General features: G+C 54.5%; 5 protein-coding genes across 5 annotated transcripts in view; 3 read left to right on the forward strand and 2 right to left on the reverse strand.

Annotated features, from left to right (window-relative positions):
- GUITHDRAFT_141338 (hypothetical protein) overlaps positions 1-1,886 on the reverse strand; it is a gene marked incomplete at both ends in the record, with an annotated part of 4,805 nt that extends 2,919 nt beyond the window's left edge. The window contains 8 exons of the mRNA XM_005829321.1: positions 85-140; positions 169-565; positions 921-973; positions 1,027-1,352; positions 1,376-1,485; positions 1,529-1,597; positions 1,651-1,714; positions 1,840-1,886. Coding sequence (XP_005829378.1) covers positions 85-140; positions 169-565; positions 921-973; positions 1,027-1,352; positions 1,376-1,485; positions 1,529-1,597; positions 1,651-1,714; positions 1,840-1,886 — 1,122 coding nt within the window. The remainder of the gene's footprint in view (positions 1-84; positions 141-168; positions 566-920; positions 974-1,026; positions 1,353-1,375; positions 1,486-1,528; positions 1,598-1,650; positions 1,715-1,839) is intronic.
- A 1,283-nt stretch (positions 1,887-3,169) lies between these two features.
- Positions 3,170-7,649, forward strand: GUITHDRAFT_73978 (hypothetical protein; the record flags this gene model as incomplete). Its single annotated transcript, XM_005829322.1, has 4 exons — positions 3,170-4,157; positions 4,210-4,517; positions 4,651-4,781; positions 5,090-7,649. Coding segments are annotated over 4 exons (3,987 nt in total), but the record flags the coding sequence as incomplete, so codon positions are not given.
- Positions 7,650-7,741: 92 nt separating this feature from the next.
- Positions 7,742-8,513, forward strand: GUITHDRAFT_153606 (hypothetical protein). The gene has a single exon (XM_005829323.1). The coding sequence runs from the start codon at positions 7,887-7,889 to the stop codon at positions 8,394-8,396; it is 510 nt and encodes a 169-aa protein (XP_005829380.1). The 5' UTR covers positions 7,742-7,886; the 3' UTR covers positions 8,397-8,513.
- A 339-nt stretch (positions 8,514-8,852) lies between these two features.
- On the reverse strand, positions 8,853-10,693 carry GUITHDRAFT_141340 (hypothetical protein; the record flags this gene model as incomplete). The annotated part of the gene is made up of 5 exons (XM_005829324.1): positions 8,853-8,966; positions 9,050-9,334; positions 9,373-10,064; positions 10,108-10,165; positions 10,214-10,693. The coding sequence occupies 5 exons, from the start codon at positions 10,691-10,693 to the stop codon at positions 8,853-8,855; spliced, it is 1,629 nt and encodes a 542-aa protein (XP_005829381.1).
- Positions 10,694-12,227: 1,534 nt separating this feature from the next.
- On the forward strand, positions 12,228-13,490 carry GUITHDRAFT_111677 (hypothetical protein; the record flags this gene model as incomplete). The annotated part of the gene is made up of 1 exon (XM_005829325.1): positions 12,228-13,490. One exon carries the CDS (start codon positions 12,228-12,230, stop codon positions 13,488-13,490), a length of 1,263 nt encoding a protein of 420 aa, XP_005829382.1.
- Positions 13,491-14,351: the final 861 nt, after the last annotated feature.

The raw sequence follows: 14,351 nt of genomic DNA on the forward strand, positions 1-14,351 counted from the left end.
GAAAGCCACGTCGACCTCCTCCTCCTCCTCCCCCCCCCCCTCTGCAGCGAACCATCACCTGCCAAACCTTCCATGGCGACTTACCTTGGCCTTGAGATTCTCTTGCTTCCCCCACTCCTCTTCCTTGTTTGCTTCTTCTGCTGACAGTGGGAAAGAAAAATTCTACACTTGCCATCTTCTCTCGTCCCTCCACCGCCTCGGCTCCTCCTCCTCCTCCTCCTCCTCCTCCTCCTCCTCCTGTCTCTGCCTCCGTCGAGTCCTCAAAGTCCTCAACATTGTCCCTTGCCGGTCCATCTCGCGTCAACATCTGTTTCACCTGAGCCTCACCCGACATACCGTCGATCCCCTCCATGTCGACCATACCACCCATCTCCTCCTCCACTCTGATCGCACCTCTCCACCTCTCACTCTCTTCCCCCTCAGCTCGGAAAGCCTCGCTAAGCTCCATCTCCTCCCTCATGGTCTCTGCCGTTTTGTCTTCGGTTGCTCGCTGCATGTTCAAGGACTGGATGTTACTTCGCACGTTCTTTTCACCCCAGCAGTATCCTTCTACTTTTAGAACTCGCTGCAAATATCTTCAGAGTCCCGTAAAATCTCCTCCTCCTCCTCCTCCTCCTAACCCCTCCCTCCTCACCTGTGACATTCCGCAGACTTTACAAGCATATCGACCTCCTGGGTACGAGGGCACACGAGAAGGACCTCGGAGTTCAACTTGGATGCGCGAGTTTGAAGCTCTTTCAGCCTTGACATCAAATCAGCATGACGATGATGTTGGAAATGATGTTGAAAATGACGGTGACAATGATGTTGAAAATGATGGTGATGGTGATGGTGGTGGTGATGATGATAAGGACGATGGAGGTGGTTATGGCAATGAGACAAATGAGTATCGGGGACAAACAAGTTGTTCACTTGTTTACCTGGATTGTTCCACAGTTTGCGCAACGAACAAACAGAAAGAGGTGGCGGATATCTGACATGAACGTGTCTGACATCAACAAACAAGTTCCCCACTGTCTGCATTACCTTTCACTACCTCGCCCTCACTTTTCTTCCCAACAGTCTCATCACTTTGCATTCTTTCTTCCAAGCTCGACTCGGGATATTCCAGCACAAACTTTGACCGACTCTCGCCATCCTCGCTTGCTCGTGGCTTCTCCTCCTCCTCCTCCTCCTCCCATCCTCTTCCCACCATCTCCTCCTTCCTGCGTCTCTCAGTCCGCTGGTTCTCCTCAACTCGAGGAGCTTTGAAGTTGGGCGCGCTCCCATCCGACTCGTTTGAAATTCTCTGCAGCCCCACTCGCCGCGTCTGCAGCTCCAACGACCTCCTTCCGGTCGGCTCCTCCTTGGCCCTGCATCTCACTTCACCTCCTACCGCAGCTTCGCACAGCCTCGCCTGTCGACGTCGCTCACGTCCTCTCCTCTCGACGTGATGTCGACCGAGAACTCTCTCATCTTCACAACTTCTCCAACTTTGGCGTTCACCTGCCGCATCCTTCAGGCTGAAGCTCTCGGTGCTCAGCCTCACCTTGCCCCCCTTGCACACAACCTTGCGATCCTCGTCCAGCAGTGTCGCTTCCCCACGGCTGCTGACAACCTGCGAAGATGCGCATGAGGTGGCAGACTTTAGGAGGAGGAGGCATTTCTCACCAGAAAACCATCTTGCCAGCGCTGGTTGGCCCTTTTATGATGGATGCGGTCCGTGAAGACACATCTGAGCATGAGATCACTGGAAGGCGCAGGATCAGACGAGCAGGCGAGGACCGGAATGTTTCAGAGTTGATCGGTTCGCCTTTCAATACAATCATCCGACAAAGAAATGAAATTACATGTATTGACCTGCAGTCGTGCCCCGCGCTGCTTGCACTCGTGGTCCTCGTAAACATGAAGTTGAGGACACCGCGGTGAAGATGATGAAGAGACGAAGTGGAAGAGAGGCAGAGGTGAAGGAGCTCTGCAGCATCAGGGTTGCTTCCAAACTCCCTCACATTCTGACTGGTCCCTTTCAATCTTTCCCCATCTCAAGTCGTGATCGTAACTTCTTCTTGAGTTGGTGTCTTTGAGCCATTCCTCGTCGATGTTGTCACATGCTTCCTCTGGGATCGGCTCTCCTCGCCATTCCATCCCTCCCCCCCCCCCCTCCTTCTCCTCGTAGCGTCTCATCTCGATCCTGACATTTTCGGGCTCATCATCCCCCTCATCCTCTCATTTTACCACCGGTACCGAGATCTCAAAAGATGTAGTTGAAATGGGGGTAGGGGTTCAAATCACAGTGGTCGATCGTTTTCTATTTTTTTTATTCTTTAGTAAAGGAATCATTAGTAACTAAAGTTTTTATGTAGCAAATAAGTATTGGCTAAAGAAATCTATTTATATTGTTCTGCCCCCACCCCCCGCCAGCATGCTGGCCTTCCCCCTCGGCACAGCCACCCCAGCGCCATCCTGCCGCCTCCCTGCTCCTCCTCCTCCTCCTGCTCCTCCTGCTCCTCCTCCTCCCACTATCCTAGTGACTCATTCCTGCTTGCTCATCACCAACCCCTGCCCTGCTCCCATCCTCCTCCCCCGCCATGCAGTCTCTTCAAGTCAGTCCGCGTGCTTGCCATGCAGACACTTGAAGGCTGCGACATCATCGGCTGCGATTCTCTTCCTCCCCTGTCCTGTTTGTTTTGTTCTGAAACCTCCCATCCTTTCCCGCTGCCCCTTCATGAATCGTTATGTGTCCATGCAATCTCCTTGAGATGTGGTGGTGTGATTCAAAGTCATTTGCTTGACGACACGCTGAAGCCAGTCAAACTCTCCGAGACAACATGCGCATGTGCATGTCTTCACTATGATCATGTCTCCTCCCACAAAATTCTATGCTTTAGAGCGTTTGTTTCGATCTGCTTGTTTGTATGGCTGGAATTCAAGCCGATGACGTGGATGAATGAGATGACAAGGAGGGTCGTGAATGTCTGCTCGCCATTGATCTTGCTTGCGTTCGCTCATACGAACAGAGTCATCTCTTACATGCTTCTGCTTTCAGGAAGATTCGCGTCCATCAGAGACAATTATAAGCTCAGTTGTTCACCAATCACCCAGCAAGAGCTAAGGATCATCGTCGGTGGCCAGAGACGTTCACTAGTGGTTGCGCGCTCCTCCACTGACCCTCTCGATTGTTGTGGCTGCCATGGATGGTCAGACGTTCTGCTCAGTTGCAAGGCAGGGCATCAGCAAGCTTCAGAAGGCGATCCACGAGCATAAGAAGCAGAAGGAGGCTGAAAACATCAGCGGCGCGTGCGAGCGCTTCTTGCTCGACCTTGACAAACTCTCTGAACCCTCCAACTCCAACGATCCTGTCAATCTCCAAGAAAACTTCGACTATGCCGCTCTCTTCGTTCCTTTCCTCGCCGCCCTTGAGCTTCGCAACCCCAAGCTGACCGAGTCTGCGCTTGACTCACTGCACGAGTTCATTGCGCATGGATACCTCAAGGACCTGAACCTCCGCACAGACCCGCCTCGAAGCCTCGCGGAAGTTCTTGTAGAGAATGTGTGTGGATGCAGCAGCATAGAAGACGAGACCGTGCAGATGCAAGTCATCCGAGTCCTCCAGACCTCTGTCATGTGCGAGCCCAGCATTGTGCATGGCGCCAACCTACTTCAGAGCGTTCGGACTTGTTTCAATCTGCACCTGGGGAGCAGCAGCCAAGCGAATCAGACGGCTGCCAAGGCTGCGCTGTCGCGAATGATCAACGCGATGATGAACCGACTAGAGGGCCTCCCTGCCTCAGCATCCCGACACGTCGAGGACCGTGGGATTCCTGACCTGCCGGCCTCTGTCCCCAGCACCCCCGAGCCTGCCAAGAGCTCTCAAGCCGGCGACTTTCCTGCGGAGCACCCGGAGATGCCTGCCCCGAGCCCCAACGGGTCCCACATGAACGGATCCGCTGCACATACGAAGACGCCCGAAGCGGAGAAAGTCAGCGAAGAGACAGACTTCAAGTCTGTTGAAGAGCGAGACGTGTATGAAGTTTTCCACAGACTCTGCAGACTGTCGATGAAGTATGAAGTAGTGGACAGCTGGGTGAAGCCAGACGAGACGATGAATATGCAGAGCAAGATGCTCTCGCTCGAACTTCTTCTCTCCATGCTCGATCAGAGTGGTCCCAAGTTCAAAGGTTAGATGCTCGTTGCTGTGAGTCGTGCCGCTGATCCTGTTTGCTTGTCCAGGTTCCGCAAAGTTCATAACTTGCATCAAGCAGCAGCTCTGCATGTCTCTCTTGAAGAACGGAGTGTCTCCTGCTCCGCGAGTCTTCAAGGCAGCGCTGCAAGTGTTCGTGACGTTGATCTTGAACTTCAAGACGCACCTCAAACAGGAGATCGGAGTTTTCTTCACGACCATCTTCTTGAGGATATTGGAATCTCCTCACTCTACCTACCAACAGAAGACCATGGTCCTCCAACTCCTTCACAGCATCTTCCGAGACCCGCAGACCGTCGTGGATGTCTTTGTAAACTACGACTGCGATTTAAAGCAGGTCACCTGTCCTCCCTCCCTCCCTCCATCCATCCATCCATCCATCCATCCCTCCTTCCATCCATCCCTCCCTCCCTCCCTCCCTCCCTCCCTCCCTCCCTCCCTCCCTCCCTCCTGTGCCTAACGTCCCACAGGTTGACATCTTCGCCAAGATGCTAAACCAGCTTACCCGGACGGTTCAATCGGGAAGTGGCGCTTCCAAAGACACCGGTTACTTTACGCCCGAGCAGGTTCATCTCCCTCCCTCGCCACATCAATATCATTCGTTTTTCCTTGTTCAACTACCTCTACTCCCCTGTTTCGCTCCCTTCCCTTTCTCTCCCTCTCTTCTCCCTTCCCTTGCTCCCTCCCCCTCTTTCCAACCCATCCCATCTCCCTCTCTCTCCTTCTTCTCCTTGTCTTCTCCTCCTCTGTCTGGCTTGACTGCGTCTTTCTCGTCCTCATGTCTGACGATCCTCCAGGAGTTTCAGCTGCGATCGCGGGGTACGGACGCGCTCGTGTCAATGGTGGAGTCGCTGATGAGGTCGGAGGTCTGCTGGGGTTCTGCTGGAGCTGACCCGCAAGCAGGTTCAGCAAGCTCGTCGAGAAGGACTTCATCTGGCTGGAGACGGGGGAGATTCTTCCCAGGTCCATGGCCAAGAACGAGAGCAGCGAGGGAGACCTGGAGAGCTCCGTAGACTCGAGGGTGGGAGGAGAGAGCGAAGACGTGGACCCCGTGCTGAAGCAGAAGGAGCACAAGACGCAGCTGCAGCAGGGGATCAAGGCGTTCAACCTCAAGCCCAAGAAGGGAATCGAGATCCTCACGTCCTCCGGTCACCTCAAGAAGGAGCCGCAAGCCATCGCCGCCTGGTTTCACAACCAGCCGAGCTTGGACAAGAAGGCGATCGGAGAGTACATGGGGGAGCCGGACGAGTTCAACAAGGCGGTGCTGTACGCCTACGTCGACATGATGTCCTTCGCCAACATGACCATCGACGAGGCTCTTCGCCACTTCCTCTCGGGTTTCTGGCTGCCCGGGGAAGCGCAAAAGATCGACCGCATGATGGAGAAGTTCGCGGAGAGATTCTGCAAGGACACCGACTCCTTCTCCAACGCCGACACTGCATACGTGCTCGCCTACTCCATCATCATGCTCAACACTGACGCGCACAGCCCCAAGATCGCTAAGAAGATGACCAAGGAAGAGTTCGTGCGCAACAACCGAGGGATCAACGACGGGATGGACCTGCCACCTGAGTTCCTGGAAGGAATCTACGATCGGATAGTGGCCAGCGGCTTCAAAGTGAAGGAGGACGAAGACGTTGCCACGTCAATGTCCACGGACTCCGAGAAGTCAGTGCATGAAAGGTACCGAGCTGAAGCCCAGCAGCTCATGTCAACAGCTCAGGGGCTGCTGAAGAAGGCGGCGGAGCAGAGCTCTGATCACTTCTTGATCTCCAACAAGTCGGAGCACGTCATCTCGATGCTCGAGATCAGCTGGGCTCCCATGCTCGCGGCCTTCAGTGTGGTCATGGAGGAGTCAACGGACAACGGGCTGATCGCACAGTGTCTCAAGGGCATGACGGGAGCCATCACTCTCCTCAGCATCTTCAGGCTCCACAGCCAGCGCGACGCGTTCGTCTCCACCCTCACTCAGTTCACCAACCTCCATGGCCACACGGTGCGCGAGGTGCGACAGAAGAACCTCGAGAGCATCCAAGCCGCCATCGCCATCGCCCGCAACCTCGGAAACTTCCTGGGCTCCTCCTGGGGACCTGTGCTCCGCTGCTTCAGCGAGCTCGACCGCCTGCAGCTTGCGGGCTCGGGGTCGCGGTTGGGAAACGTTTTCGGAGGGTCGGAGAGCTCGGGGAGCCACGGGTCGAGGAGGGAGTGGTTCGAGGACAAGGACAACCGCAAGGAACTCATCGAAGAAGCCAACTCCCTCAAGCTCGAAGAGATCGACACCGCCGCCATCGATCGCGTCTTCTCCTCCTCCGCTCGCCTGAGCGACGAAGCCATCATCGACTTCGTGAAGCACCTTGTGGCTGTCTCTCACGAGGAGATCGAGTCCTGCCCTTCCGCCCCGCGCGTGTACAGCATGCAGAAGATCGTAGAGATCACCTACTTCAACATGTCGAGGATCCGCATCGTGTGGTCGCGCATCTGGTCAATCCTGGGGGAGCACTTCCAGAGCGTCGCGCTCGCGGTCAACACGGAGCTCTCGATGTACGTCATCGACTCCATGCGGCAGCTGGCGCTCAAGTTCCTGGAGAAGGACGAGCTGACGTCCTTCCACTTCCAGCGAGACTTTCTCAAGCCGTTCGACTTCGTCATCGCCAACAGCAAGACGGCTGAGATCCGCGAGCTGGTCGTGCGCTGCCTCACGCAGGTGGTTCGATCGACGGCGAGGAACATCAAGTCGGGCTGGAAGATCGCCTTCCAGGTGCTCAACATCGCAGGGCGAGACGAGTCAGACACCATCGTCCTCCTCGCCTTCGACCTCGTCCGGAAGGTCATCCACGAGAGCTTCCACCAGGTCACTTCCGACCCGGCCCATGGCCACCTCGCCTACGCCGACTGCCTCAACTGCCTGGGCGTGTTCGCCAAGAACCTTCGGAACAAGGAGGTGGCGCTGGAGGCCGTGGACCTCATGTGCCTCTGCAACAAGATCTCCCTGCAGGCTCTTGGCGAGGACCTCGACCACACGCTCTTCACCGACAGTGAGCGGCACGTCAGGATCTGGTTCCCCATCCTCACCGGCCTCGCCGGCCTCTCCTCCGACCCTCGTCTCGACCTTCGCACTCGCGCGCTCGACAAGCTCTTCGAGACGCTCATGGCGTACGGGCCCAACTTCGACAAGAGCTTGTGGGGGCACGTGTTCCATGGCGTTCTCTTCCCCATGTTCGACGACGTGTACCACGTGGACGAGGTGGCGGACACGGAGTGGCTTGAAACCTCCTTCTCTGCTGCCATGGCCCAGATGACGGACGTGTTCGTGTCGTGCTTCGAGGGCGCGTCGCCGCTGCTACAGGAGTTTCTCAAGATGCTTTCCCTCTGCATCGTTCAGCACAACGAGCGGCTGGCGGAGATGGGCGTCAACAGCATCAAGCGGCTGCTCAGTGAGGCGGGTCGGCAGTTCTCGTCGGAGATGTGGGCCATCACCTGCGGGACGGTGGTGCAGCTCTTCGAGTCTGCGGGGCCTCTGAGGGAGGAGGAGCTCGCGGGGGGGAGCGACATGGAGGAGAGGCTGCGGGCGGTCGAGTCGCGACATCGAGTGAGGATGCTCCTCTTCCGCCTCGTGCAAGACCTCTGCTACGACTTCTGCGACGTCCTCACCGAGGCTCAGGTGCTCCAACTCCTCAACCTGCTGGGCTCAGCACAGAGCAACGCGATGGGGCTGTCGGGGGAGGGGAGGGAGAGGATGGGAGCGAGTCAGTTCCTCCAGTGGATCTACGCGGAGTCAGCGGAGGCGTCGAGGAGCGAGCTGCAGTTCATGATCGGCGCCTACCAGACCGCCAAGGGGGACTCGCGGTACCTCGAGACCCGCCTGCTGGAGCGCCTGCTGGAGGTGCTGAGGGAGTACTCGGGCCTGACTTCGCAGGACCAGAGGGGGAAGTGGGAAGAGGAAGAGGCGGCGGGAGTGACCCAGGGGAGCAGGAAGGAAGCGGAGGAGGTGGAGGCTGCGCCCTACCGAGAGCAGATCCGATGGATCCTCGCGCCGACGGTGATTGTGATCCTGCAAGGACTGGCAGCACTCGACCAGCAGCGGTTCGAGCGGCTGCTTCCCCACATCTACCCTCTGCTGTGCGCGCTGGTGGAGGGCAACGACGGGAGAGTTCGATCGCTTCTCTCCAACCTCTTCCTCCTGCGAGTGGGTCCAGCCCTGAGGATCATGAACTGACCTCCTCCTCTTCGACTTGTAATCTACAGTTCTCATGTGCGTCAGGACAAGCTCACGGTCTCCTCTCGGTGTCGAAAACTTGCTGTTTCGCTTCGATAAAGTTCACATCATCCGCCACCTCCTCGTCCACCACCTCGTCCTCCTCGTCCACCACCTCGTCATCCTCGTCCACCACCTCGTCCTCCTCGTCCACCACCTCGTCCTCCTCGTCCACCACCTCCTTTTCCTCGTCCTCAACCGCCACCTCCTCGTCCACCTCCTCAACCTCCTCCTCAAATACACCACCATTATCATCACCCCTCTTCGTGTACTAATAAGCGTAGGCCGCCATCTTCGCTCTTCGTTTCTCTTGAGCTCATTCGAGACTCAGCGGCTCCTCCCAACTTCCCGTCGCTCCTCCCTGCGAGAAGTAGTCGAGCAAGTTGGTCTGTCCCGACGAGCCGCCTGCCTTGATTGTCAGCTCCTTCCCCCCTCCTCTCCCTCACCGAGAGTGATGCTTTCGCCCCCGAAGTTCCCGACGCCCTGCCCGTCCAGCGCGTTCCCGACAACGTTGAGTTTTTTTTCGATGCACTGAGGTTGAGGTGAGGGAGATGAAAGAAGAGCAAGAGAAGAGCAGAGCAAAGGAGAGGAGCAGATGAGGACAGGAGGCTCACCGGCCACATGATATCATCAACGCTTCCCTTTGCAAGCATGTAGTGGATGTTCACTGAGTACTGCTGTCCTATCCTGTGCACTCGATCCTCAGCCTGCATCATCACTCCTGGAGTCCAATGAAGCTCCGCAAACACCACTGCGTTGGCTGCCGTGAAAGTCAGCCCGGTCCCCGCCGCTGTCACCGACAGCACAGCAGCGCTTATGTCAGGGTCCTTCTGGAACGCGTCGACCAGCCTCGCTCGCTCGCTCATGCTCGTGCTCCGTCGATGCGGATGCTCTTCGTCCTGGCCAGCTTGAGAGCGTTCTCGATCCCGTCCAACACCTCGATGTGATGCCCGAACACCAGGAACTTGCCTCCTCCATCAACCATGGTCGCGAGGTACTCCTTCACTGCCGCCAGCTTCTCTGCTCCCGTCTCCTTGTACAGCTGATTCATGAGCAGCTGTGCCAGCCCCTTGGCGTTCTTCCTCTCCTCGGGTGCCGCTCGGTTGTTCATAACGATTGCGTTCAGGCTCTGCATCTCCTCCAGCTTCTTCTTGAACGCAGCGTTCGCCTCCTTGGACGTCTGCACCCAGATCTGCTGCCGCCGCTTGCTGGGCAGCTGGGTGAGAACCTCTGACTTGAGGCGTCGGATCATCACGTCGTTGAGGAGGCACCGGAGCTCCGACAGGTTGGAGGCTCCCGAGGCGTCGAGGGCCCACCGGCCAGGCTTCGCGTCGCAGTAGCGATAGGCAAACTCGTTCCAACTGCCAAAGAGCTTCGGGCGCAAGGAAGAGATTTGCGTGTAGAGCTCGGAGGGGCGGGAGAGAGCTGGCGTGCCCGTGAGGAGGATTGCTCTCCTCACCTTGCGGATCAGAGGAAGAATCGCCTTGGTGCGCTTTGCGGAGGACGACTTGAGGAAGTGACTCTCGTCAGCTATGAGCACATTAATACTCATCTTCGAGAGCTCCTCCGTGAATTTAAGGAAGAGATCGTATGAGATGATGGTAATCTTACCGCCCATCTGATCTTTTCCTGCTGCCATGTCAGTACGAGTCAAACACGACACGCTCCTCACCTGACATGATGACATTCACGTCTTCGTGATCGACGTCCTTGAGCCATTTCATGAGCTCCTGCAGAGCGCGTGAGTGGCCGAGGACAAGCCAAGGGGAGAAAGTGACCTGCTTCCACACGAGTCTGAGAGGGGATGGGGTCACGATCAGCAGCGGCCATTCTTTCTCGTAGTACTTGGCGATGGCGATGGCTTGTACGGTCTTGCCCAATCCCATCTCGTCCCCTATCAGCGCCCGACCCCCATGCCGGATGGCGAACGCGATCCCCTCGCGCTGAAACGGCAGAAGCCCGGCGAGCAAGTCAGGAGGCAGAGCTTGCCAGATATGCTCGAGGGAGACCATCTCAGAGCTCACGGCAGAGCTCTGACTCTCAAGCTCTCTGAGGGCCTTGAGGAAGGTCGCAGGCAGCGGCTTCACACTTACATTGCTGCACTTGCTCAGACTGCTGACAAGCTCATCGTGCTCGGAGACATGAAAACTCCACTCGCGAGATTGAGGGTTGTAACTCCTTGTCTTCATCTCCTTGAAGATGTTGATCACTTTAGGGTTGTAAGCGCACCTTGCCGTCATCTGACTGTCTCCTGTCATGTTGAGAGTAACCTGGAAAGATGGTCCTGTCTGCTCCTGTGGCTGCTGCTGCTGATGCTGCTGCTGCTGCTGCTGCTGCTGCTGCTGTGGCTGATGCTGCTGCTGCTGTTGCTGCTCCTGCTGCTGCTCCTGCTGCTGTGGCTGCTGCTGTTGTGGCTGATGCTGCTCGTGCTGCTGCTCGTAATGATGTTGCTTCTGTAGCTGGTGGTATGGCTGTTGCTGTTGCTGTTGCTGTTGCTGTTGCTGTTGCTGTTGCTGTTGCTGGTGCTGTTGCTGTTGCTGTTGCTGCAAGAGGATCGGTCTGTTCTGGTGATTTATCATCGATTGTGACGGGAGATTGTTTTGCATGTGTGTGAGATCGCCATGGTTTCTCTGTTGCTGTAAGTGCAATGGCCTGATGGGAGAGTTGGAAGCAGCATGTTGAAGATGACTGGCATCAGCTCCTCTCGACCGCGCGTTATATTCTTCATGGTCAGCCTCCTCCAGCAAGTTCCCTCCACGATAGACTGTCGGCAACTCTGAAGGCGATTTGTGGGATGTACAAGGGGAGGAAATGTTTGATGTGGAGGAAGCGAGCGGAGAGGAGGGGATGTGGCTGGGTCTCCTCAGGCCTTCAGACCTCAAGCTGGTATGTGCCATGCTCCCTGCGGATGAGAACAAAGACTCGGAGGGCTCGTCTCTCGTAGAAGAATCTCTAACGCTGTGATGATTGACATGGCTGGAGCCTTTGAATCTTTTTGCCTGATTTAGTGCCAACTCAATGGCTGCCATTTCTTCCGCATCGACGAACTCAAGCTCCATGGAGACTGAGTATGATAAAACTTGGAATTTCCTCTATATTGCAACGAAAGAAATCTGACTACCTTAACTTTCCCAAAAGTCCGAGCAACTGTTTTGATTGTTTTGGATTGCTTTTTCTGCTGCCTTCACGTCAAGATTCTCTACGCGTTGAAACCTTACTGCCAACATCTGTGCATACATGCGAATGGAGGGAAGCATCAACAAGCACCCTCCGCATAAACGCCTCTTTCCTCTCTACTCTCTCCGGAAGTTTCACTGATCTCACTGCCTTCCCTTTACCACTCACCCTTCCCGTCTATCTTCTACACGTCTCTATCCTCTACACGTCTCTATCCTCTATCCTTGTCTCTCCTCATCTACCTCGCACCTCCCATCTTTCTAGCCGCGCCATTTTGCCCGTATTCGCCGTTACCACCCGTTACACGAAACGTGCTTTTACCAAAGCTCTAATCAATTTTTTCGGCGCACTAAAACAGATAGATTTCGAAATTTTAAAAGTATGTATGGTGCACTGACAAAAAAGTTGCAAAATTTTAATGATTGACAGTGCAACCTGCAATGTACCGGTACTATCCAGCCCATTGGATGGGCAGGAGTGGGTGGTACTGCATTCACAACGTTATTTTGTCAAAATAATTGTGCAAAGCGCACTCCAAGGTAGCACCACGCAATAATGCTGACTCATGGTGACATTGAGTAAACATTTTTGTATCGAACCAGAACTGCCCGAAAAATGCAATCCAGCAGAGCAAATGATGCCATGTTGCAGGAGCGACAACGACGACAAGAAAGGGCATTTGACCTGATAGAGAACAAAGTCATCGCTGATAGTACAAAGAAAGTTTACCGATGCAAGATCAATAGGATCGTGCGTCTGTTACTCAAAGTGAACCCCAGGGCTGTCGACGAGGACGGCGAATTGATACTCCCAATGGCATGGAAAGATTTGAAGAGTTTGTTTGGAGACCTTGTCACCAATACTGACTTACCAAAATCTAGAAGGAGAAGAGGAGGTCAAGAGCAGGAAGAGCAGGAAGAGCAGGAAGAGCAGGAAGAGCAGGAAGAGCAGGAAGAGCAGGAAGAGCAGGAAGAGCAGGAAGAGCAGGAAGAGCAGGAAGAGCAGGAAGAGCAGGAAGAGCAGGAAGAGCAGGAAGATCAGGAAGAGCAGGAAGATCAGGAAGATCAGGAAGACGACGATCAGGAAGACGAAGATCAGGAAGACGACGGAGATCATGAGGATGAGGAAGAGCAGCAAGATGATCCGCATAACGTACACGAGGGTGAGAACGAGGACATTTCAGGATACCAGGCAAGCAAGAGAACGCTGTCGTTAGGAGCACTGCAGGGGTACAAGAGTGCGTTGAAAGCATATTACAGAGACAGAAATGTAGCTTTTGACGCGACTGGAATGCCATCGGGCAGTACTTTAAACGACCGGCTCAGTCGACTCATCAAAGGTTATGGAAGGGTGGTTACTCAAAAGAAATCCACGGGAGTGATGAAATTGAAAGAAGGCAAAAGTGTCTTGGCAGTGAGAGAGTATGGAATTATTTGTGAAAAGATGACCCAGATACGTTCAGACACTATGGCACGAGAAATAGGATCAACAGGCTTGTTCGGATTTGCTGGTACCACGATCATGTGGAACTGTTGCTGTAGAAGCGAAACTTTAGACATTCTACATCTTGAACACTTTGATTGGGAGAACGACTGCTTGAAGCTGACAATATTGAAGACCAAGATGGACCAAGGGGGTGTTGACGCCGACATTTTTTCTCCCAGAACAAGGCACATATTTGCAGCACCCAACAAACCTATGTCTTGTCCTATCTTGGCCATTGCTTTGTATGCGTTTTCCCAAACCAGAATGAGGATAAGTCACACCAAATTTTTTCTGGGAAACGACCAGAAGCAGAGGTTTGGCCAAGTCTTGAGAAGGGTATTGTCCACAGAGGACATGCAGGAGGAAGTATGGAGGGATGTTGGTAAGTGCTAGCCTGAGGAAGTCTTGAGACTGAGATTGAAATGTGCAGGTTCGCACAGTTTTAGGAAGGGGAGCGTGACGCATCTACTAGGCATTCCGGGAGGACCAGTCAGTACATCAATATTTCAACGAGCCAGCTGGTCCTTAGGCAACACCAAGGACAGGTACATCGGAACAGTGGAACCAGGCAATGATCAATACTGTGGGCGTATTCTAGCAGGGAACAACACCAAGAGCGAGAATTTCGATGTGTTACCTCCTCATTTCACAAGAGAAGGTCTGGCAAGAATCAACGATATTGGTATGCACAAGTTCATTGATGGATACGACACGTTCCCGGACAGCTACAAGAGATGTTTACCAATGTTCCTTGCGCAGATAGTGTACCATCTGGACCGTCTCAAAGACATGTTTCCAAGTCACCACTTCCTATGGGGGTCACCTGTTTTTGCAGTGAAAGGCTCAAGAACAATGCAATTTTTACAAGAATTGAAAGAGCATCATATCAGTGTTTGTCGCGGGGAATGCGAAGAATGCGGTATGACCTGCAGTGGAGTTCCGATGCACGTGATGAATGTGGCTGAAATCAGGAAGCTGCGAGAGAGTCAAGAACAGGGAACAAAGCTGTTGCACGATACAGTGTTGAATGTTTCAACTTCGCTACCGCAAGACATTTACGAGCTGATCATTAGAAACTTTGAGGTGAACGGAGCCATTCCACTAGCTCAACGAGATCTGGAAAAGCTGCGGGAGGATCTGACATCCATGATGAATACAGGATTCAGTGAAATCATGCAAGGACTTCTGACGTCGAGACTCAGGATGCAGGGTCCTGAGGAACTGACAGGGAGAGGGGGTGGAGGGGAACTGCCA

This window comes from Guillardia theta (genome assembly GCF_000315625.1).
Source record: "Guillardia theta CCMP2712 unplaced genomic scaffold GUITHscaffold_53, whole genome shotgun sequence".
In the NCBI taxonomy this organism is placed as follows: Eukaryota; class Cryptophyceae; order Pyrenomonadales; family Geminigeraceae; genus Guillardia; species Guillardia theta.

What these genes read in the sequence shown, in the direction of transcription:
- GUITHDRAFT_153606 (XM_005829323.1), top strand. Translation starts at nt 7,887, where the DNA reads ATGGGGCTGTCGGGGGAGGGGAGGGAGAGGATGGGAGCGAGTCAGTTC.